We start from the raw sequence: 23388 nt of genomic DNA on the forward strand, positions 1-23388 counted from the left end.
ACACTATTTTCTCATCCACTCCCTGCACACTAGGGGGCAATTTACAGAGGGCCAATTAACCTACAAACCCGCACGTCTTTGGGATGTGGGAGGAAACCGGAGCACCCGGAGGAAGCCCGTGCGGTCACGGGGAGAACGTGCAAACTCCACACAGGCAGCACCCGAGGGCAGGATTGAACCCAGGTCTCTGGCGTTGTGAGGCGGCAGCTCTACCAGATGCACCACAGTGCTGCCTCTCAACCCCATTTTGCAAGACAAGTCAGGGTACTCTAATTGAAAGTCTAATTGCAAAACGTGGTGAACACTGCCCGGTCCATCAGGGATTCTGACCTCCCCACCATCCAAGGGATCTACAGGAATCGCTGCCTCAAAAAGGTAGCCAGCATCACCAGAGACACACACCACCCTGGCCACGCTCTCATTTCACCCCTGCCATCGGGAATGAAGGTACAGGAGCCTGAAAACTGTAACATCCCGGTACAGTAACTTCCTGACTACAACCATCAGCCTATTAAACACCACAACCTCCAAATAGGCCCTGAACTACATTGAATAGGGGACCTTATTTCTTACTTTGCACTACCATTGTCTATTTATTTGTCTGCTTTTTTAATATTGAAAGCTGAACTTTAGTTTGGGATTTTTTGGTGTGAGTTTTACAGAGTTCTATGTTTACATATCTGTGGTGCCGCTGCAAGTAAGAATTTCATCGTCCCGTTTCGGGGCATATGACCATAAAACACTCTTGACTCTCTTGCTAGATATTCACGCGGTCATGGGGAGAACGTGCGAACTCCACACAGACAGCACCTGTAGTCAGGATCGAACCAGGGTCTCTGACATTGTAAGGCAGCAGCTCTACCGCTGCGCCAATGTGCCTCCCTCAAAATAAAATCAAAGTACAACGTTTTACTGACAATGTGCCTATTACCCACTCACCAGTTGAGGACTCCTGATCTCACACTGTCCACATAGTTTCTCCTTGACTTTCGGCCTCTCAGTTTTACAGACCGGGGCACTGGAGGATACGTGTCGGTGAGGCTCTGCAATGGCACAAGAACAACCCATTTGGATTGGAGGAACAACACCTCATATTTTGCTTGGGCAGCTGCCTCACCAACAGCCTGTCTGTCCCGATGAGTTAGTCCAGCGGGTGGCGCCACCAGCACTGACTGCCTCGCCAACAGCCTGTCTGTCCTGCTGAGTTACTCCAGCGGGTGGCGCCACCAGCACTGGCTGCCTCGCCAACAGCCTGCCTGCCCCTTCTACTGTTTTTTATTATTTTAAGTATGTGTTAAAGTATGTTTTAGTGTTTCTTGGTTTGTTTTATGTGGGGGCAGGAGTTGGGGGGAACTTTTTTTTCAAACTCTTACCTCACGGAGATGCGATTTTTCTCCTTATCGTATCTCCATCCCCACTGCGGCTTAACGTCGTGGAGTGGTGTGACCTTTCCTGGCGACCGGCCCGGCGCTTCAAGCTGCGGGCACGTCGCGGACTTTAACATCGCGGAGCTGCGATCCTTTGCTGAGGATCGACTGTGGAGAGCTCCAACCGTGGGGTCTGTGGACTTTAACACCGTGAAGCCCGTGGTCTCTGGTAAGAAGAGGCCGACTCGGGAGCTCCATGCCGCGGAGTGTTCCAATCTGTCCCCACGCCGGAGTTTCGGTCATCCCGACGCGAGGGCCTCAGACAGTCGGCAGCGGCGACTGCGGACGGTTCAACAGCCCCGACCGCGGGTGAACAGAGAGGAAGATGATTGAAATTTATTACCTTCCATCACAGTGAGGAATGTGGAATCCGCTGTGGTGAATGTTTATGTAACATTTTATTTTATGTGGTTGTGTGTCTTGTTGCTTTTTATTTAGTATGGCTGTATGGTAACTCACATTTCACTGTACCCTAATTGAGACATGTGACAATAAATTGATCTTGATCTTGAATCTTGAACCCAGCGGTATGAATATTGATTTCTCTAAATTCAAGTAACCCTTGCTTTCCCTCTTTCACCATCCCTCCCCCATCCTAGTTCTCCCACTGGTTTCATTGTCCTGATTAAATATTACTGACTGTGTGCCTTGCTGTTACCTTTCCCTCAGCTAACAATCAACCATCTACATTTCCTTGAGCAGCATCCCCTTTGATCTGTCATTTTCTCACCTTAGCTCTTCCATATCTCCCTGACTCGCAGTCTGAAGAAGGGTCTCGACCCGAAACGTCACCTATTCCTTTTCTCCAGAGAGGCTGCCTGGCCCACTAAGTTATTCCAGCATTTTGTGTCTATCTTCAGTGTAAACCAGCATCTGCAGTTCCTTCCTAAACAACCCATTTAATGTCTTTAAAACCTACGAAAACACAGAATGAAGGAAAGTAGACATACCCTCAGGCCGATCCTTCAGTACTTTGATTTTTGTCTTTCCTGAAGTTATCTGTGGCAGAATAATAGTCATTTTAAAGGATTATGATAGAAGACCACAAAAATGCAACTATTTACACATTTCTAGTCAAAAGTGAACAGGTCGAAGGGCCTGTTTCCACACTGTATGACTCTATGATTGAAAGTTAATAATCTTTAAAATTTCTCACGAGTTATTATGGTTCACTGGTGCTTTATTTGTCAGATGTGCAACTGCACAGTGAAGATTTTTTTGCATGTTTACACATGTGGGCGCCACCGCGTTTTGGTGCCGTTTCCAAAGTCCAAAGCCCGGTCCGCCCACGCGGTAAGTCTACTGGAGCGGCTCCCGATCCAGGTGAACCCCAGGCTCCTGCAGGGCCTTCTTCCTTCGCCTTCGACTGGATCGGCCCGAGTACCGACGTCCCTCTCCTCTCCTCTCCTCCACTCTCCTCTCCTCGCCTGACCATCTTTGTGTCCCGGAGGAGCCTCCTAAAGACACTGGAGGCGTTACCCCAGTCTCACCCCCATAAATACTGCACCAGGCATCACACACTCAAGCAAAGACACTACTGAAGAGGCGCAAGGAACTGCAGACGTTGGAATGTGGAGCAAGACACAAAGTGCTGGAGGAACTTGCAGTAAACAGAGTAAAGATGCAGAGTAAACATGCAGGTAGAGCAGGCAGTAAAGAAAGTTAATGGCATGTTGGCCTTCATAGCGAGAGGATTTGAGTATAGGAGTAAAGAGGTCCTCCTGCAGTTGGACAGGGAGCTGGTGAGACCACATCTGGAGTATTGTGTGCAGTTTTGGTCTCCCAATTTGAGGAAGGACATCCTTGCTATTGAGGCAGTGGGACGTAGGTTCACGAGGTTAATCCTTGGGCTGGCGGGACTGCCATATGAGGAAAGATTGGAAAGACTTGGCTAGTATTCACTGGGATTTACAAGGATGAGAGGGGATCTTATACCAATGTATAAAATTATAAAAGGACTGGACAAGCTAGATGCAGGAAAAATGTTCCCAATGTTGGGGGAGCCCAGAACCAGGGGCCACAGTCTAAGAATAAAGGGAATGCCATTTAAAACTGAGATGAGAAAAAAAAATTCACCCAGAGAGTTGTGAATTTGTGGAATTCTCTGCCACAGAAGGCAGTGGAGGCCAATTCACTGGATGAATTTAAAAGAGAGTTAGATAGAGCTCTGGGGGCTAGGGGAATCAAGGGATGTGGGGAGAAGCCAGGCACGGGTTACTGATTGTGGATGGTCAGCCATGATCACAATGAATGGCAGTGCTGGCTCGATGGGCCAAATGGCTTCCTCCTGCACCTATTTTCTATGTTTCAATGAACTCAACATCTGTGGAGTGAATGGACCTTTTGGATCGGGACTCTTCTTCAGAATGATCGCAGGAGGGGTGTCCATAACTCCAATTGACAAGGATTATTTTATAATAATCTTGTTTCCCGTTTTGTAGGAGCCATTTATGTTTAGGCTAGCTACTGTTGGCATATTATATTATTTTGTCTAGATATATCTTGCCGTATTATTTTGGGAGGTCATTAGATGCACAGGGTGGTGTATATATATCAAGTCAAGTCAAGTTTATTTGTCACATACACATACACGATGTGCAGTGAAATGAAAGTGGCAATGCCTGCGGATTGTGCACAAACAAAAGTTACAATTACAGCATATAAATTAAAATTAATACAGAAAAGAAAATTTAGTCCCTGGAGTTATAATAGTTAACAGCCCTGATGGCCTGTGGGAAGAAACTCCATCTCATCCTCTCCGTTTTCACAGCGTAACAGCGGAGGCGTTTGCCTGACCGTAGCAGCTGGAACAGTCCGTTTCTGGGGTGGCAGGGGTCCCTCATAATCTTGCTTGCTCTGGATCTGCACTTCCTGATGTATAGGTCCTGCAGGGGGGCGAGTGTAGTTCCCATGGTGCGTTCTGCCGAACGCACTACTCTCTGCAGGGGCCTTCCTGTCCTGGGCAGAGCTGTGTCCAAACCAGACTGTGATGTTGCCGGACAGGATGCTCTCTACAGCCCCAGAGTAGAAGCACTGAAGGATCCTCAGAGACACTCTGAATTTCCTCAGCTGTCTAAGGTGGCAAAGGCGCTGCTTTGCCTTACCCACCAGTGCGGCAATGTGTGTTGTCCATGTCAGATCCTCTTTGATCTGGACTCCCAGGTATTTAAAGCTGCTCACCGTTATACATAAAAATATGGGCATATGGGAAAGGGAGTGGCCAGATACAGGGAGGGAGAGAATACAGTTTTCACCAGACTGGAGAGAGGACAGACCAGACCTGGACAGACCAGACCTGGACAGACCAACGACTGGACAGACCTGAGACCTGGGACCAGACCAGGGACCGAGCAGCCAGCTATGACTTGTAAGCAAAATAAGTAAAGCCTGGTATGTTCATCTCCTTGTTTGCACAACTACTTCAATAAACAACCAATTAAACTGGAAATAACAACTGGAAGGTCTGTTCTGTTGGGTCTGCATAAGATCATTCCTATTCCCTGTGTAGTAATGGCAATTGGAAAATAAATCATTGGAAAAGTCAGAAAGTTGCCATTACACCATTGATTTTGAAGTCTCTCCTTACCTTTCGATTAAAGTTGTCTTTACTCTTCAGGACATTCTGCGCATGATTTGTCAGGTTCCCTGCCTGCCCCGATCTCCAATGATAAGGCCCTGCTCGTCTGCCAGAACCAAACGTGAAGACAAATTAAAAACGCAAAATAGAGCAAACGTAGTCCATCAACAGCTGTATTGTTTCAAAGCCCACTCTCTATTTTGATATGCAGACCATTAAGAAATCATGATAGACACGAAATGCTGGAGTAACTCAGCGGGACAGGCAGCATCTCTGGAGAGAAGGAATCGGTGACGTTTCGGGTCGACACCCCCTTCAGTCTCAAGAAGGGTCTCGATCCAGAAACATCACCCATTTCCTCTCTCCAGAGATGCTGCCTGTCCCGCTGACTTACTCCAGCATTTCGTGTCTATCTTTGGTTTAAACCAACATCTGCAGTTCCTTCCTACACATTAAGAAATCATGTTTAATTTAGCTTACTGTCAAGTGTTCCGAGTGTGCAGTGAATCATGAAACACCACACAGACCAAATCAGTCTGAGGAAGGGTCCCATCCCAAAACATCACCTGCCTATTCTCTCCACAGATGCTGCCTGACCCGCTGAGGTCCTCCAGTGCTTTATGCTTTGCTGAAGATTCCAGCATCTGCAAGTTCCTTGTGTCGACAGTGAAGTAATTGATCATTTCTACAAGATGAGATTAAGCCAAAGCAAAGTTACGTCCAGGTTCAGGAGCAGTTTCTTCCCAACAACAATCAGGCTATTAAACACTACAACCTCCAACTAAGCTCCAAACTACATAGACTTGGGGACATTGATTTTGTCCTTGCACTATTAATTGCTTGTTTTTTTGTTTTACTGAACTTCTTTTCAGCTGATAATTATGGTGTTTACAGAGTTCTATGTTTACATATCTAGAAACAAAGAACTGCAGATGCTGGTTTATACCAAAGATAGACAAAAATGCTGGAGTAACTCAGCGGGTCAGGCAGCATCTCTGGAGAAAAAAGGATGGGTGACGTTTTGGGTCGGGAAACTTCTTCCATCTGAAGAACCGGAGCACCCGGAGAAACCCCACGCAGGTCACGGGGAGAACGTACAAACTCCGTACAGACAGCACCCGTAGTCAGGATCGAACCCGGGTCTCTGGCGCTGTGAGGCAGAAACTCTACCGCTGCGCCACTGTGCTGCCCCCTATATATATTGCAACTTTACACATCATGTTCCCAACTCCTGAATCAAGGTATTTTGGGATGTTTTGAAGCATCCTCCAATAATGGGCTCTTGGGTGACTCTTGTTTCCGTTCTTAGTTTAGTTTAGAGATACAGCGCGGAAACAGGTCATTCGGCCCACCGAGTCCGTGCCGTCCAGCGATCCCTGCATATTAACGCTATCCTACACACATTAGGGACAAAAACAGCTTTTTTCCACGAGTGATAGTCCTACTCAATAACCAAAGCCTGTAGTCTCTTTTTCGCTCTGGTTTATTTTCACCCACATGTTTAGACCGTAATGTTGTATCCTTCTTGTTTTGATGTGGTTATGCTTTATTCTTAATTGTTAACTGTATGTTTGTGTTGTCATTTGTGAGCGGAGCACCAAGGCACATTCCTTGTATCTGCACATACTTGGCCAATAAACTTATTCATTCATTCATTCATTCAATTTGCAATTATACCAAGCCAATTAACCTACATACGTGTATGTCTTTGGAGTGTGGGAGGAAACCAAAGATCTCGGAGAACAAGGGGAGAACATACAAACTCCGTGCAGACAGCACCCATAGTCAGGATCAAACCCGGGTCTCTGGCGCTGTAAGGCAGCAACTCTACCGCTGCGTCACCATTAGAAGCCACACCTTCAGCTTACTAGCCCTAAACTTTCCAACTCACTATGCCTAATCATCAAGCTTTTGGTCACCTGCCTCAATATTTAGATATGACCGCCCAGTGGCACAGCGGTAGAGTTGCTGCCTTACAGCGCCGAAGACCCGGGTTCGATCCTGACTATGGGTGCTGTCTGCACGGAGTTTGTACGTTCTCCCCGTGACCGCTTGGATTATCTCCAGGTGCTCCGGTTTCCCATATTCCAAAGACGTGCAGGTTTATAATAATAATAATAATAATGTATTTTATTTATATAGCGCTTTTCATATACTCAAAGACGCTTTACATTTTTTTTTTTTTTTTTTTATAAATAAAATTTTATTGGGGATAGGTACATAACCTGTTTACATCTTTACAGTCATACATTTTTGAATTGATAATATTGTCAATTATTATTATATACCTTTTACCCCTTTTTTTTAATTTATTTTATATAAACTAAATAAAGCTAACGAAGTAGATGAAGTGAAGAAAGAAAAGAGAGAGAAGAAAACTAAAAACAAAAACCAATTTAAAAGAAAAAATAACTAAAAACAAAAAAAAAAAATAAAAATAAGGAAAAAATTAGTTAAAGAAGAATGGAAAAATTTATTAAAATAACAAAAACTTCATTCGAGATATATTCGTACATTCCAAAGTATAGCATTTCATTCATTCTTTAGTCCGAGTGCTAGTCAGGTTCCTGTGCTGAACTATTCTGACCCTTTAAGTAATCAATAAAAGGAGACCATGTTTCAATGAATAATTCCTGTTTGTCCAACAGGGAAAATCTGATTCTTTCCACGTTTAAGGTCTCCGTCATTTCTATAATCCACATTTTAATTGTGGGGGCCGTAGGGCCTTTCCAAAATTTTAGAATTAATTTTTTTCCTGTTATTAAACTATAATCAATAAAGTTTTTTTGTGTTGTTCTGAATGTTTTATTTAATTCTAATTCTAATATTCCGAGTATAATTAATTTTGGATCTGGGTCCAATTGTGTGCTGGTTATTTTAGATATTATACTAAAAATATTTACCCAAAATTTTTTAATTTTTATACAGTTTGCAAACATATGAGATAATGTAGCTTCTAAATGTTGACATTTATCACATTTAGGTGAAATATGTTGGAAAATTTTATGTAGTTTTGTTTTTGAATAATGTAACCTATGTAATACTTTAAATTGTATTAGAGAATGTCTGGCGTTTAGTGAACACTGATCTATATGTTGCAAACTTTCTTCCCAAGTATCTTTCGTTATTACTTGATTTAATTCTTTTTCCCATTTTTGTCTATATAAATCCGTAGAAGGCATGTCACTGTCTAATAAAATATTATATATATAAGATATTAATTTTTCTGTATTAGGATGTTTGTTCCAACATTCGTCAAGAATTTCTGAATTTCTAATTTGAAAATTTTGGGAGTTCGACTTTATAAAAAAAAGACGCTTTACAGAGATTTAGAGAGCATAGGGAAATGAATAAATAGATAAATAAGTAAATAAATAAACGAACAGAGAAAGGAGACAGAAGGTGAGGTGACCTTCAGTGGTTGAAGGCAGTACTGAACAGGTGAGACTTCAGCGATGTTTTGAATGTGGTGAGTGTGGAGGAGTCTCTAACGGTTTGGGGTAGTGAGTTCCATAGGGTGGGAGCAGCGATGGAGAAAGCCCTGTCCCCCCAGGATCTGAGTTTGGTCCGGATGTGGGGGGATAGGAGATTGGCAGCAGCAGAGCGGAGGGTGCAGGTGGGAGTGTGCCTGTGGAGGAGGTCGGTCAGGTAGGATGGGGCCAGGTTATGGAGGGCTTTGTAGGTTATGAGGAGGATTTTGTACTGGATTCTCTGGGGGATGGGGAGCCAGTGGAGTTTATAAAGGACGGGGGTGATATGGTCACGGATCGGGGTGTGGGTGAGTAGACGGGCAGCGGAGTTTTGAATGTATTGAAGTTTACTGATGATTTTTGAGGGTGCGCCATAGAGGAGGCTGTTGCAGTAGTCCAGACGGGAGGTGATGAAGGCGTGGATGAGGGTTTCTGCAGCTGTGGAGGAGAGGGATGGACGGAGATGGGCAATGTTTTTGAGGTGGAAGAAGGCTGTCTTTGTGATGTGTTTGATGTGTTTGTCGAAGGAGAGGGTTTGATCAAAGATGATTCCAAGATTCCGGATGTGAGGTGAGGTGGATACTGGGAGACCATCAATGTTGAGGATGAAGTTTTGGGTGGATTTGGTGAGCGTTTTTGGACCAATGATGATGATTTCAGATTTGTTGCAATTGACTTTGTTAATTGGCTTTGGTAAAAAATAGTAATTTGCACCCAGATTTATAGGATGCTGCTAATGTACTTCTTGGGCTGAAGGGGTTGTTTCCGAGCTGTATCTCTAAACTAAACTAACGATAGACACAATATGCTGGAGTAACTCAGCGGGACAGGCAGTATCTCTGGAGAGAAGGGTCGAGGTGACGTTTCGGGTGACGTTTCGGGTCGAGACCCTTTTTCAGACCTGAAACGTCACCCATTCCTTCCATCCAGAGATGCTGAGATGTTGTCTGACCCGCTGAGTTACTCCAGCATTTTGTGTCTATCTTTGGTGGAAACCATAAACTGCAGTCCTGTCCTAAACTATACTAAACGTGGCTTCATGTCGAAATCTGCCTAACTAATGTCATAAAAAGGTGCTGCTTTATATCCCCGCTAGTTTATACTGGCTTTTGCCCCCACTCTCCCTACTGAAGTGTCCCGACCTGAAACGTCACCTCTCATCTATGTTCTCCAGAGATGATGCCTGACCCGCTGAGTTACTCCAGCACTTTGTGTCTATCTCTGCTTTGCTCATGCTCATTTGAAAACACTTTTGGAGCTCCTTATGACAGCAGAATCTGCTGCACAGATACAAGCCGCTGTGGTAGTGAAAACCAAGGCCGAGTTCACAGATCTGAAGCCGTGGAAACTTACTCCCTTTCCTCCTTTTCCTGACTCATGGTTTGTCGAAGTTGCTGCAACCTTTTGTCCATCACATCACTGTCCAGTTCCAGCTGAGCTGTTTCTAATCGTAGTTCTCGAAGATTCCTGGAGAGAAAACAATTGGAATTTATTGTTAAAAATGTCATTGAAATGTCAAGTGACTTTCTGGGCGACATGGTGTCGCTGCGGTAGAGTTACTGCCTCACAGCGCCAGAGACCCGGGTTCGATCCTGACTACGGGTGCTGTCCGTACATGGGTTTGCACCTTCTCCCCGTGACCTGCGTGGGTTTTCCACCAGGTGCTCCGGTTTCCTCCCACACTCCTAAGACGTACAGGTTTGTGGGTAACTTGTCCCCAGTGTGTTTAAGATGGCGCTAGTGGACAGGGATCAATTTAGCTTATGACTAAAGAACCAGCCAGTCATTGATTTTTGCAAAGGCTTTCTGAATTCTTGTGAACTTTGCATCAGTTAAATTAAAGTTAACTTACCTTGCTTTTAACTTAACAGAAGTGAGAGCTTTGTTGGCCGGTACCACAATGAAATTATTGGGATTCATGATGTAGCAAATGAAATATTTCGAAGTCAAAGAATAACAGTTGTTACATCCAATAGCACAATGCTGTGAAAGATATCTACAAAAGAAAAAACAAAAGACTGCATTATTATCTAAAAAAAACACAATGTATAACATTATAAGCATGATGGCAGAGCATGGTGGCTTAGCGGTAGAGTTGCTGCCTTACAGTGCCAGAGACCCGGGTTCGATCCTGACTATGGGTGCGTCCATACAGAGCTTGTACGTTCTCCCTGTGACCTGCGTGGGTTTTTCACCGGATGCTCCGGTTTCCTCCCACATCCCAAAGACGTGCAGGTTTGCAGGTTAATTGGCTTCAGTAAAAATTGGAAATTGTCCCTCGTGTGTAGGATAGTGCTCGTGTGCGGGGATCGCTGGTCGACACGGACTCTGTGAGGCTGTGGGGACTGTTTCCATGCTGCATTTCTTGCTACTGAGGGCATGCAGCGCAGGTTTACTAGGTTAATTCCCGGAATGGCGGGACTGTCGTATGATGAAAGACTGGAGCGGCTAGGCTTGTATACACTGGAATTTAGAAGGATGAGAGGGGATCTTATCGAAACATATAAGATTATTAAGCGGTTGGACACGTTAGAGGCAGGAAACATGTTCCCAATGTTGGGGGAGTCCAGAACCAGGGGCCACAGTTTAAGAATAAGGGGTAGGCCATTTAGAACGGAGCTGAGGAAAAACTTTTTCAGTCAGAGAGTTGTAAATCTGTGGAATTCACTGCCTCAGAAGGCAGTGGAGGCCAATACTCTGAATGCATTCAAGAGAGAGCTAGATAGAGCTCTCAAGGATAGCGGAGTCAGGGGGTATGGGTAGAAGGCAGGAACGGGGTACTGATTGAGAATGATCAGCCATGATCACATTGAATGGTGGTGCTGGCTTGAAGGGCCGAATGGCCTCCTCCTGCACCTATTGTCCATTGTCTATTGTCTAAACTAATGTACTATAATTATAAAATGCTGTTGCTTGGAAATTGCTGTGGCATCGAAGATTTAGAATGTAAGTTGAATATCATTGATTGCCTGCGGGGGTAATATTTTTATATTTTTCAGTGGTCCTTCGCCAAGCTTCTTGCAGAGTCTTTGTATTAAGGTTACTCCAGAACACTGTTACATCTGCAGAATGCAGGCTTGCCACATTTGCATCTCAAACACGGGCCTGCAATGGGAGAGGTGACATTACAGGAAGGGTCACAGTAAACCAGCTGGCTGGCTGGCTGGCTGGCTGGCTGGCTGGCAGCTCACTCACATGGAAATGTGAGGCAAAGCAGGAGAGGAAATGGCAGCTGAAACAAGGAACTGCAGATGCTGCAAAAAAGAAACAAAGTCCTGGAGATACCTCCCCCTACTTTCCCTCCCCCTCTCTTCCTTTCTTTTGTTCATCCCTCTGTCTTTGCCTTTCCTTTCTTTGATCCTTCCCCTCCACTCCCCCTCTCTTTCTTTCTTTTCTCCCCTCCCTTCCCCTCACAGGGCCTGCATCCAGACGTGTGGCTCACCTGCCCTGGGCTGCTCCTCTCTTCTCCCTCCCTCTGCCCCTCTCCCTCTCTCCCTCTCTTCCCCTCCCTCCCTCTCCCTCCTCCTCCCACCCTCCCTCTCCCCCTCCCTCCCTCCCTCTCCCCCTCCCTCCCTCCCTCTCCCCCTCCCTCCCTCCCTCTCCCTCCTCCTCCCACCCTCCCTCTCCCCCTCCCTCCCTCCCTCTCCCCCTCCCTCCCTCTCCCCCTCCCACCCTCCCTCTCCCCCTCCCTCCCTCCCTCTCCCCCTCCCTCCCTCTCCCCCTCCCTCCCTCCCTCTCCCTCCTCCTCCCACCCTCCCTCTCCCCCTCCCTCCCTCCCTCTCCCCCTCCCTCCCTCCCTCTCCTCCTCCCACCCTCCCTCTCCCCCTCCCTCCCTCCCTCTCCCCCCTCCCCCTCCCTCTCTCCTCCCTCCCCCTCTCCTCCACTCTTTCTTTCTTTCTTTCATTCTTTCTATCCCCTCCCTTCCCCATGCAGCCCCCCTCACCTGCTCCCTCCTTCCTATCTCCTCTCTCCCCTCCCTCCCCCTCTCCTTCCCTTCCCCCCTCTCCATTTCCCTCTCTCCCCCCATTCCCTCCCCCTCTCTCCCCCTCTCCCTCCCTCTCCCTCTCTACCTTCCCTTTCTTTCTTCCTCCCCTCTTTTCCTCTCCGGGCGCCTGCATCTCTCCGTGTGTCCTCCCTCACCTTCTCTCTCTCTCTCTCTCCTCCAGCTCCGCGTCCGTCCGCGTCCCCGTTGCCATGGAGCCGGGCAGCGTCTCTCGCCCCGCGCCGCCCCGCCCCCACCGGTCCTCCGAGCCCCGCCCCCACCGGTCCTCCCAGCCCCGCCCCGCCCCCACCGGTCCTCCCAGCCCCGCCCCCACCGGTTCTCCGAGCCCCGCCCCCACCGGTCCTCCCAGCCCCGCCCCGCCCCCACCGGTCCTCCCAGCCCCGCCCCCACCGGTCCGCCCCGCCCCTCACCGCTCCGCCCCCATCGGCCCTCCTCGCCCCGCCCCGCCCCCACCGGTCCTCCTCGCCCCGCCCCCACCGGTCCTCCTCGCCCCGCCCCCACCGGTCCTCCCACGGCCGGGCCCCAACAACACGCACAAAGTGCTGGAGTAACTCAGGGGGGCAGGCAGGACAACTGCAGGTGTTGGTTGGCAATAAAAAGGCACAAAGTGCTGGAGTAACTGGATTTGCAACAAAAAAAAGACACAAAGTGCTGGAGTAACTCTGCAGTTCAGGTAGATGTAGGTTTTCAAAAAAGACACAAAGTGCTGGAGTGACTCAGTGGGTCAGGCAGCACATGCAGAGAGGACAACTGCGGATTCTGTTTTGCAAAAAAAAGGCACAAAGTGCTGGAGTAACTCAGTGGGTCAGGCAGCACGTGCAGAGAGGACAACTGCAGATTCTGTTTTGCAAAAAAAAGGCACAAAGTGCTGGAGTAACTGGACAGTTCAGGTAGATGTTGGTTTGGAAAAAAAAGACACAAAGTGCTGGAGTAACTCAGTAGATTAGGTAGCATGTGTTGAAATGTCAACTGCAGATACTGGTTTGCAAAAAAAAGACACAAAGTGCTGGAGTAACTCAGCTGGTCACCTGGCACGTGTAGAAAGGAAGTACAGATACTGATTTATATCGAAGATAGACACAAAGTGCTGGAGTAACTCAATAGATTAGGTAGCATGTGTAGAAAGGACAACTGCAGATGGTGGTTGGCACAAAAAAGACAAAGTGCTGGAGGAACTCAACAATTCAGGTAGCATGTGTAGAAAGGACAACTGCAGATTATGTTTTTGCAAAAAAAAGACACAAAGTGCTGGAGTAACTCAATAAGTTAGATAACATGTAGAAACAACAACTGCAGATGTTGGTTTGCATAAAAAAGGCACAAAGTGCGGGAGTAAATCAGCAGGCTAGGTCGCATGTGTAGAAAGGACAATTGCAGATGTTGGTTTGCATAAAAAAGGCACAAAGTGCTGGAGTAACTCAGCAGGTCACCTAAGCATGTGTAGAAAGGAAGTACAGATACTGGTTTATACCGAAGAGAACCACAAAATGCTGGAGTAACAGCGGGTAAGGCAGCATATAGAGAGGACAACTGCAGATGCTGATTTGCAAATAGAGACACAAAGTGCTGGTGTAACTCAATGGGTTCGGTAACATATAGAGACTACAAAAGCAGACGCTGGTTTGCAAATAAAGATACAAAGTGGTAGAGTAACTCAGCAGGTCAGAAAACATGTAGAAAGGACAACTGCAGATGCTGGTTTGCAAAAAAAGACACAAAGTGCTGGAGTAATTCAGTGGGTTTGAGGGCATGCAGAAACAACTGCAAATGCTGGTTGACAAAAAATGATACTTGCAGGTCAGGCAGCATCTCTGCAGAATATGGATAAAATACATTTGGGATCGGGACTAGGGTTGCCAACTGTCCCGTATTAGCCAGGACATCCTGTATTTTGGGCTAATTTGGTTTCTCCTGTACGGGACCGCCCTTGTCCAGTATTAGGCCCGGGCACTGTAGGCCCGGACAGTGTAGGTCCGAAGGCCTGGGCGTCGCCTAACGGAGGTTGCATAGCAACCCGCTTCCCGGCCCGGGTGGCCGCCATTGGTAGAGCGGGAGCACGTGGCTGCTGGCTGGGTGAGGTCACGTGGGGCGCAGGGCGGTGACTTTACCTTGTCCCGCATTTGGGAGTGAGGAAGTTGCCACCCCTATCAGTACCATAACAACATTTAAAAGACACTTAGTCAGTTACATGGTTAGGAAAGGTTTAGAGGGATATGGGCCAAAGGCGGGCCAATGGGACTAGCATTGATTGGGCATCTTGGCCAGAATGGGCGAGTTGGGCCAAAAGGCCTGTTTCCGTGCTCTATGACTCATGAGAGGAATAGATGGTGCGGTCACGGTGGCGCAGCGGTAGAGTTGCTGCCTTAAAGCGAATGCAACACCAGAGACCCGGGTTCGATCCCGACTACGGGCGCTGTCTGTACGTTTTCCATGGGTTTTCTCCGAGACCTTCGGTTTCCTCCCACACTCCAAAGACGTATAGGTTTGTAGGTTAATTGGCTTGATAAACGTCAAAATTGTCCCCAGTGTGTGTAGGATAGTGTTAATGTGCGGGGATCGCTGGTCGGCGCGGACCCTGTGGGCCGAAAGGGCCTGTTTCCGGGCTGTATCTCTAAACTAAACTAAATCAGGTAAACACACAGTCTCTTGCCAAAACTAGGGGAATCGAGGACCAGAGGACGAAGGTTTAAGGTGAGGGGGAAAAGATTTAATAGGAACCTGAGGGGTAATTTTTTACACCAAGGGCGGTGAGTTGCCAGAGGAGGTAGTTGAGGCAAGAACTATCACAGCATTTAAGAAACATTTAGACATGTACATGGATAGGACAGGTTTAGATGGATATGGGTCAAACGCAGGCAGGTGGGGCTAGTGTAGATGGGACATGTTGGTCAGCATGGGCAAGTTGGGCTGAAGGGTCTGTTTACAAGCTGTATGGCGAAATGACCTGTGTCTCCCAAGATTAGGGGTTGCCAACATTCTCACTCCCAAATAAGGGACAAAAGGTGACGTCACCGCCCCGCACCCCACGTGACCTCACCCAGCCAGCGGCCACGTGCTCCCGCTCCACTAATGGCAGCCGCCCGGGCCGGGAGACGGGTTGCTACGCAACTTCCGTTAGGTGGCGTCCGGGCCTCTGGGCCTATAATGTTCGGGCCTACAGCGGCCTCCGGGCCTACAGTGTCCGGGCCTACAGAGTCAGGGCCTACAGTGTCAGGGCCTACAGTGTCAGGGCCTACAGTGTCAGGGCCTACAGTGTCAGGGCCTACAGTGTCAGGGCCTACAGTGTCAGGGCCTACAGTGTCAGGGCCTACAGCATCGTCCGGGCCTAATATGGGACAAGGGCGGTTCCACGGCACGGTGGCGCAGCGGTAGAGTTGCTGCCTTACAGCAAATGCAGCGCCGGAGACTCAGGTTCGATCCTGACTACAGGCGCCATCTGTACGGAGTTTGTACGTTCTCCGCGTGACCTGCGTGGGTTTTCTCCGAGATCTTCGGTTTCCTCCCACACTCCAAAGACGTACAGGTATGTAGGTTAATTGGCTGGGCAAATGTAAAAAAAATTGTCCCTAGTGTGTGTAGGATAGTGTTAATGTGCGGCGCGGACCCGGTGGGCCGAAGGGCCTGTTTCCGCGCTGTATCTCCAAATCTAAATCTAAAAATCATTCGGAACAAACCCAATGTACGGGATGTCCCGGCTAATACGGGACAGTTGGCAACCCTACCCAAGATGCCCAAGTTTGTTCTGAAAGTAAACCCCAGACTCCACATGATTTTTTTTTCCCAATCTACAATTGACCATAAAACACGTACAACAAAATAAATTCAGTTTACTTTGCAATATGTCATTTTATTTCACAGTGCTTCCTTATCTCTCCCAAAAGAAATCATCTTCTCAGGTTCCATTAGTCTTCCCACAAATAACACTGCAGCTGAAAAAGCAAAAATATATAAAATTAGATCAGTAAAATCGAAGTTCTACCGAGTTACATTGGCACCAGTGTTCTTGTGGGTTTTGGTGTGTGTCGTCTACAAAATGCATTGCAGCCACTCAGCTTTGCAGCTCTGATAACACCTCTCAAAGCCGTGATCAGAGCCGTTGCATGTGGAGAGGATGTTTCCACTAGTGGGAGCGTCTAAGACCAGAGGCCACAGCCTCAGAATAAAAGGACGTGCCTTCAGAAAGGAGGAACTTCTTTAGTCAGAGGGTGGTAAATCTGTGGAATTCTTTGCCACAGAAGGCGGTGGAGCCCAAGTCAATGGATATTTTTAAAGCAGAGATTGTCAGATTTGTGATTAGTACAGGTGTCAGGGGTTATGGGGAGAAGGCAGGAGAATGGGGTAGAGAGGGAAAAGTAGAGCAGCCATGATTGATAACGGAGTAGATTTAATTGGGCCGAATGACCTAATTCTGCACCTATCCTATACGAACATATACTCCTTAATAACGGGGCGGCACAGATGATAGAGTTGCTGCCTCACAGCTCCAGAGACCCAGGTTTGACCCTGACCTCGGGTGCTGTTGGTGTGGAATCTGCACGATCTCCGTGGGACTGCGTGGGTTTCCTCCGGGTGCTCCGGTTTCCTCCCACATCCGAAAGACATGCAGGGTTTGTAGGTTTATCGAACTCTGTAAATTGCTCTCTAGTGTGTAGGGAGTGGATGAGATAACACAGAACTAGAGTGAACGGGTGATCAATGGTCAGCGTGGATGCAATGGGTTGATGGGCCAAATGGCCAATTTCTGCTCCTAGAACTTAAGAAGTTGTCTGTAGCACAAGGTGTAACCAGAAAATGAGGAACACCACCATCTGGCAGGTTCCCCTCCTAGGTAGACACCATTCGGACTTGAAAATAAATCACTGTTCCTTCACTCTCGCTGGATTCAAATCCTGGAACTTCCTACACGACAGCATTTCTGGAGTCTTTTTATTTTATTTTTTAGAGAAGCAGCAGAAGCCCACTGAGTCCACACCAACTCTGGATCACCCGTTCACACTGGTTCCATGTTATCTAGGGTTGCCAACTTCCTCACTCCCAAATAAGGGACAAAAGGTGACGTCACTGCCCGTGCCCCACGTCACCTCACCCAGCCAGCGGCCACGTGCTCCCGCTCCACCAATGGTGTCCGCCCATGCCGGGAGGCAGGTTGCTACGCAACCTTCATTAGGCGAACACATTCCGCCCCGCTCCCTGAACACACTCCGTTAGCCTACAGTGTCCGGGCCTACAGTGACCGGGCCTACAGTGTCCGGGCCTACAGTGTCCGGGCCTACAGTGTCCGGGCCTACAGTGTCCGGGCCTACAGTGTCCGGGCCTACAGTGTCCGGGCCTACAGTGTCCGGGCCTACAGTGTCCGGGCCTACAGTGTCCGGGCCTACAGTGTCCGGGCCTACAGTGTCCGGGCCTACAGTGTCCGGGCCTACAGTGTCCGGGCCTACAGTGTCCGGGCCTACAGTGTCCGGGCCTACAGTGTCCGGGCCTACAGTGTCCGGGCCTACAGTGTCCGGGCCTACAGTGTCCGGGCCTACAGTGTCCGGGCCTACAGTGTCCGGGCCTACAGTGTCCGGGCCTACAGTGTCCGGGCCTACAGTGTCCGGGCCTACAGTGTCCGGGCCTACAGTGTCCGGGCCTACAGTGTCCGGGCCTACAGTGTCCGGGCCTACAGTGTCCGGGCCTACAGTGTCCGGGCCTACAGTGTCCGGGCCTACAGTGTCCGGGCCTACAGTGTCCGGGCCTACAGTGTCCGGGCCTACAGTGTCCGGGCCTACAGTGTCCGGGCCTACAGTGTCCGGGCCTACAGTGTCCGGGCCTACAGTGTCCGGGCCTACAATGCCCCCCAGGCCTAATACAGGACAAGGGCGGTCCCGTATGGGACAAAACAATTTAGCCCAAAATACGGGATGTCCCGGCTAAAACGGGACAGTTGGCAACCCTAATGTTATCCCACTTTCACATCCACTCCCAACACACTGGGGGGAATTAACAGAGGCCAATTTACATCACCTTTAAACTTTGGTCAGAGACAAGGTCTGAAGAAGGGACTCGACTCAAAATGCCACCCATTCCTTCTTTCCAGAGATGCTGCCTGTCCCGTTGAGTTACCCCAGATTTTTGTGCCTATCTTTCTTTAAACTTTGCCTCCCTCACCTCAAACTTATGCCCTCTCATATTTGAATTTTCAATGGTTCAACGGTGCTTTATTTGACACATGCAACTGCACAGTGAAATTGTTTTTGCATATTTACATATGCGGGTACCACCATGTTTTCCTTCCTGAGAAAAATCACAGTCAGCCATGATTGAATGGCAGAGGAGAGTCGATCGGCCGAATTCTACTCCTATAACTTGTGAACTTGTGAAAAAGATTCTGACTGTCTACCTTATAATTTTATATACTGATGAATTCTTTATCTCCAAGTCAAAATAAAAACTGGTCATGACTGTTGTAACTTACAATGTTAAGGTAAGACAGAAAACAAATCGCACTTCTGGCAGTACGGTGGCGCAGCGGTAGAGTTGCTGCCTTACAGCATCAAAAACCCAGGTTCGATCCTGCCTAAGGGGGCTGTCTATACGGAGTTTGTACCTTCTCCCTGTGACCTGCGTGGGTTTTCTCCGGGTGCTCCGGTTTCTTCCCACACTCCAAAGACGTGCAGGTTTGTAGGTTAATCGGCTTTGGGAAAAACTGTCAATTGTCTCTGGGTGTGTAGAACAGCGCTAGAATACAGGGATGATCGCTGGTCAGCAGCGGATTCAGGGCCTAATCTAATCTCCAATCTAAACTAAACTAAACATTTTAAAAAGGACACAAAGTGCTGGAGTAACTTCGAGGGTCAGGCAGCATCTGTGGAGAACATGGAGTGGTGACGTTTCAGGTCGGGACCCTTGTTCACTAAAACAAAATGGAACTCTTAAGGGCAATCCGACAAATGATGTGAATAAACAAATCAAACAAGATGGACACTACCTGTTAACTTGCTCCGTATCAGAAACATGAAAGGATGATTTGCCATAAATCGATGACGAGGAAGGCTCATGATCGCTGCCGCCAAACCTACAAGGAAAGGTTTAATAGCAAAATATCTACTTGAGAGATATTGTAACGATACGATATGATAGAACTTCATTCATCCCCTGGTCTGCCGACAGTCACAACACTCAACAAGGTACACGGAAACTTGAAATTAAAATTTAATTAAAAGTGGAAAAAAAGAAAAAGACAAGCGACTGTTGGCTGGCTGCCGTGTGCACAGCGCCTTCACAGGAACAAACAAACAAACAAACAAACAAACCCAGGATTATCCCCTGGGCAGAGGATTCTAAAACTAGTCCCCCCCCCCCCCCCTTCATAAGGTCATAAAACCATAAGTGATAGGAGCAGAATTAGGCCATTCGGCCCATCAAGTCTACTCCACCACTCAATCGTGGCTGATCTATCTCTCCCTCCTAACCCCATTCTCCTGCCTTCTCCCCATAACCCCTGGCACCCGTGCTAATCAGGTATCCGTCTATCTCTGCCTTACATTTTGCTTTCGTTTTGGAATTCAAACAAAAAAAAACGTTAAATTAACTTAAATACACCTGACGTAGGCGACCCAAACCTCAGTGGATGTGATGTGTGGAAGGAACTGCAGATGCTGGTTTAAACCGAAGACAGACACAAAAAGCTGGAGTGACTCAGTGGGTCAGACAACATGTGCGGAGAGAAGGAATGGGTGACGTTTCAGGTCGAGACCCTTCTTCAGACTGAGGGCTTCAGACTCAATAGCTGTATTCAAAGGTTTCAAAGGTCTTTTATTGTCACATGTACCAATTAAGGTACAGTAATATTCGTATTACCATACAGCCATACCAAAACAAAAAGCAACAAGACACACAACTATATAAAAGTTAACATAAACATCCACCACAGCGGATTCTCCACATTCCTCACTGTGATGGAAGGCAAACAAGAAGAAATAAAGTATTTACCAACCTGCCTGACTACAAAAAGGCGCATTGAAAGTGAAACTGATGTGTTCAGTTTAGTTTAGTTTATTATTGTCACTTGTACCAATGTTTTTTTGTTGCGTGCTGTCCAGTTAGCGAAAAGACGACACATTTTCAGGTCCTGACCCTTCTTCAGATCCCACTGAAGCACATGTATTGAATCTCACATTTATTGTGAAGACATGCTTCTGTGAAGTTGGTTAGTTAGTTGGTTAGTTGGTTAGTCAGTTAGTCGGTTAGTCGGTTAGTCAGCTAGCTAGCTAGCTAGTCAGTTGGTTGGTTAGTTGGTCAGTCAGTCAGTCAGTTAGTTAGTTAGTTAAAGGCTTTTTTGTTGAGTGCTAACCAGTCAGCGGAAAGACTACATGATTACAATCCAGCTGTCTACAGATACAGGATAAATGATATAATGTTCAGTGCAAAATAAATGCCAGTAAAGGCCAATGAAAGAGTTTGAAGGACACCAATGGGGTAGATGGGAGGTCAGGACCGCTTTCTAGCTGGTGAGAGGACGATTCAGTTCGAGTCATAAAGTCATAGTCACAGAGCGTGGAAACAGGCCCACACTGGCCAACATGTCCCAGCTACACTAGTCCCACCTGCCTGCATTTGGCCCATATCCCTCCAAACCTGTCTTCTCCATGTACCTGTCCAACTGTTTCTTAAATGTTGGGATAGTCCCAGCCTCAACTACCTCCTCTGGCAGCTCGTTCCATACACCCACCACCCTGTTGCCTGATAGCAGTTGGGAAGAAACTGTCCCTGAATCTGGCGGTGTGCATGTTCACACTTCTGTACCTCTTGCCTGATGGGAGAGGGGGGGGGGGGGGGGGTGGGGAAGAGGGAGTGGCCGGGGCGAGACTGGCCCTTGATTATGCTACTGGCCTTGCTGAGGCAGCGTGAAGTGGACAACACCAATTACCTGTTGAAGCCGCTGCCTCACTTCCTTCTTCATTTACTTCAATAAACGCTCGATGAACCACTTGAGAAATGTACAGCTCAGCTGACTCTGCGGAAATAATCAATTGTAAAACGTCAGCGGCATAAGAAACTGCAGGTGCTGGAATCCTGAGCAAAACACGAAGTGCTGGAGGAACTCAACGGGTCAGGCAGCATCTGTGGAGGTAGTAGACATAACGACATTTCGGTTTGGGTCCCTTCTTCAGACCCCCCCAACCCGAAACATCGTTTTGTGCTCAATTATAAAATTTGATTGCACTTTACAAAATATGAGCCATTTCAGTGTTTGAAATGACAATTACTTTGTTTAGCTTTAGAGATACGGTGTGGAAACAGGCCCTTCGGCCCACCGAGTCCGCCCCGACCAACGATCACCCCTACACTAGTTCTATCCTACACAAGTTACAGAATCCAAATAACCTATAAGGAGCAAGTTACAGAATCCAATTAACCGATAAGGAGCAAGTTACAGAATCCAATTAACCTATAAGCCTGCACGTCTTTGGAATGTGGGAGGAAACCGGAGCTCCTGGGGAAAACCCACGTGGTCACAGGGAGAACTTACAATTACTGTACACACAGCTCCCGTAGTTAGGATCGAACCCGTGTCTCTGACGCTGTAAGACAGCAACTCCACCGCTGCACCACTGTGCCACTCCATATTGTGTATATTTTTCTGATTGTCGATTTTTATTTATAGATTGCACCAAAAAATTCCCATCCCCACTGGACTGATATCTATATACTAAAACTCTCGTTTGTTATCTTGTTTGTGACTGAACTTCAGCCAAAACGGTACAAGATAGCGCGACAATTTTAGGCCCACCTTGCTCACCATTGTCACTTTAGTGATAATGCAAGTAGTTTTATTGAAATCGGTGTTATATTTTTAAAGTTATTCACATTTTAAAGTTTAAAAGGAGGGGAGGGGGAGGGGGAGGGGAGGAGGGAGGGGGGAAGGGGGGAAGGGGGGAATGGGGAGAAGGGAGAGGGGAGGGGGGGTTGAGGAGAGAGAGGAGGGGGGGAGAACAGGGTGCTGCACCAATGCAGGAGAGGTTTGGGCCCAACGGGTCCACTTTGTCTAGTACATATTAAACCCAGAGGCCAGTGCTGATGAATTTTTAAGCAAGGAATGAAGAAGCAGCCACAAAATACATACCAGTGATCCCAGATAGATCAGCTCCACTTTCAAATATTTCTGTGATATTGAGCACTTCAAATGGCTCTTTCAAATCTAGCTTCTGTTGGATTGTAAATCTGTAAATGTCACAACGGGAAAGTAGACTATAAACGCCTTAGTCTTAAGTCAAACGTCCACAATATTGCCGAGTTTATTCAAATCAGAAATCAACGCTTTTTATTCATATATATTTTAAAATGGAAAACAAGGAAGATGGGGTTCGGGCTAGACAGCGGCAAAGGGTAAAAAGATCAGCCTTGGTTCCAATGAATAGGAGAGCATGCACACGGACTCAAATGGCCTCCCCTGCTTCTATTTCGTATGTTCTTGTGTTTAGCTTCGAGATACACCGGGGAAACAGGCCCTTTGGCCCACCCGGTCCGCACACTAACACTATCCTACACCCACTAGGGACAATTTTTACATTTACCAAGCCAATTAACCTACAACCCTGGTCGTCTTTGGAGTGTGGGAGGAAACCAAAGATCTCGGAGAAAACCCACGTAGATCACGGGGAGAACATACAAACATACATACATCCAGACAGCACCCGTAGTTAGGATCGAACCCGTGTCTCCGGTGCTGCATTCGCTGTAAGGCAGCAACTCTACCGCTGCACCATCGTGACTGCCCTTATGACAGCCCTTGAACAACTGAGCACTGGTGAAGGTCCATCAGTGTTGAATATTTTTCCGCTCACGCTCAAAAACGTAGGCCGTGACCTTGTAGATTCATCAAATCATCGTGCGGCACGGTGGCGCAGCGGTAGAGTTGCTGCCTCACAG

The 23388-nt window shown here is 47.6% G+C and overlaps 2 protein-coding genes across 3 annotated transcripts in view; both read right to left on the minus strand.

Moving 5' to 3' along the window:
* The window catches only part of zbbx (zinc finger, B-box domain containing), a 60762-nt gene extending 48070 nt beyond the window's left edge, over positions 1-12692 (minus strand). For both annotated transcript variants that reach the window (XM_078410075.1, XM_078410074.1), the window contains exons 1-6: positions 12615-12692; positions 10327-10470; positions 9828-9941; positions 5014-5110; positions 2378-2426; positions 940-1043 (exon numbers count right to left, since the gene is read on the minus strand). In XM_078410075.1, coding sequence (XP_078266201.1) covers positions 940-1043; positions 2378-2426; positions 5014-5110; positions 9828-9941; positions 10327-10470; positions 12615-12670 — 564 coding nt within the window. In that variant the 5' untranslated portion in view covers positions 12671-12692. The remainder of the gene's footprint in view (positions 1-939; positions 1044-2377; positions 2427-5013; positions 5111-9827; positions 9942-10326; positions 10471-12614) is intronic.
* Positions 12693-16329: 3637 nt separating this feature from the next.
* serpini1 (serpin peptidase inhibitor, clade I (neuroserpin), member 1) overlaps positions 16330-23388 on the minus strand; it is a 29675-nt gene continuing 22616 nt past the window's right edge. The window contains exons 8-11 of the mRNA XM_078409808.1: positions 22583-22680; positions 21386-21472; positions 19445-19531; positions 16330-16406 (exon numbers count right to left, since the gene is read on the minus strand). Coding sequence (XP_078265934.1) covers positions 16330-16406; positions 19445-19531; positions 21386-21472; positions 22583-22680 — 349 coding nt within the window. The remainder of the gene's footprint in view (positions 16407-19444; positions 19532-21385; positions 21473-22582; positions 22681-23388) is intronic.

This window comes from Rhinoraja longicauda, chromosome 13 (genome assembly GCF_053455715.1).
Source record: "Rhinoraja longicauda isolate Sanriku21f chromosome 13, sRhiLon1.1, whole genome shotgun sequence".
Lineage (NCBI taxonomy): Eukaryota > Metazoa > Chordata > Chondrichthyes > Rajiformes > Arhynchobatidae > Rhinoraja > Rhinoraja longicauda.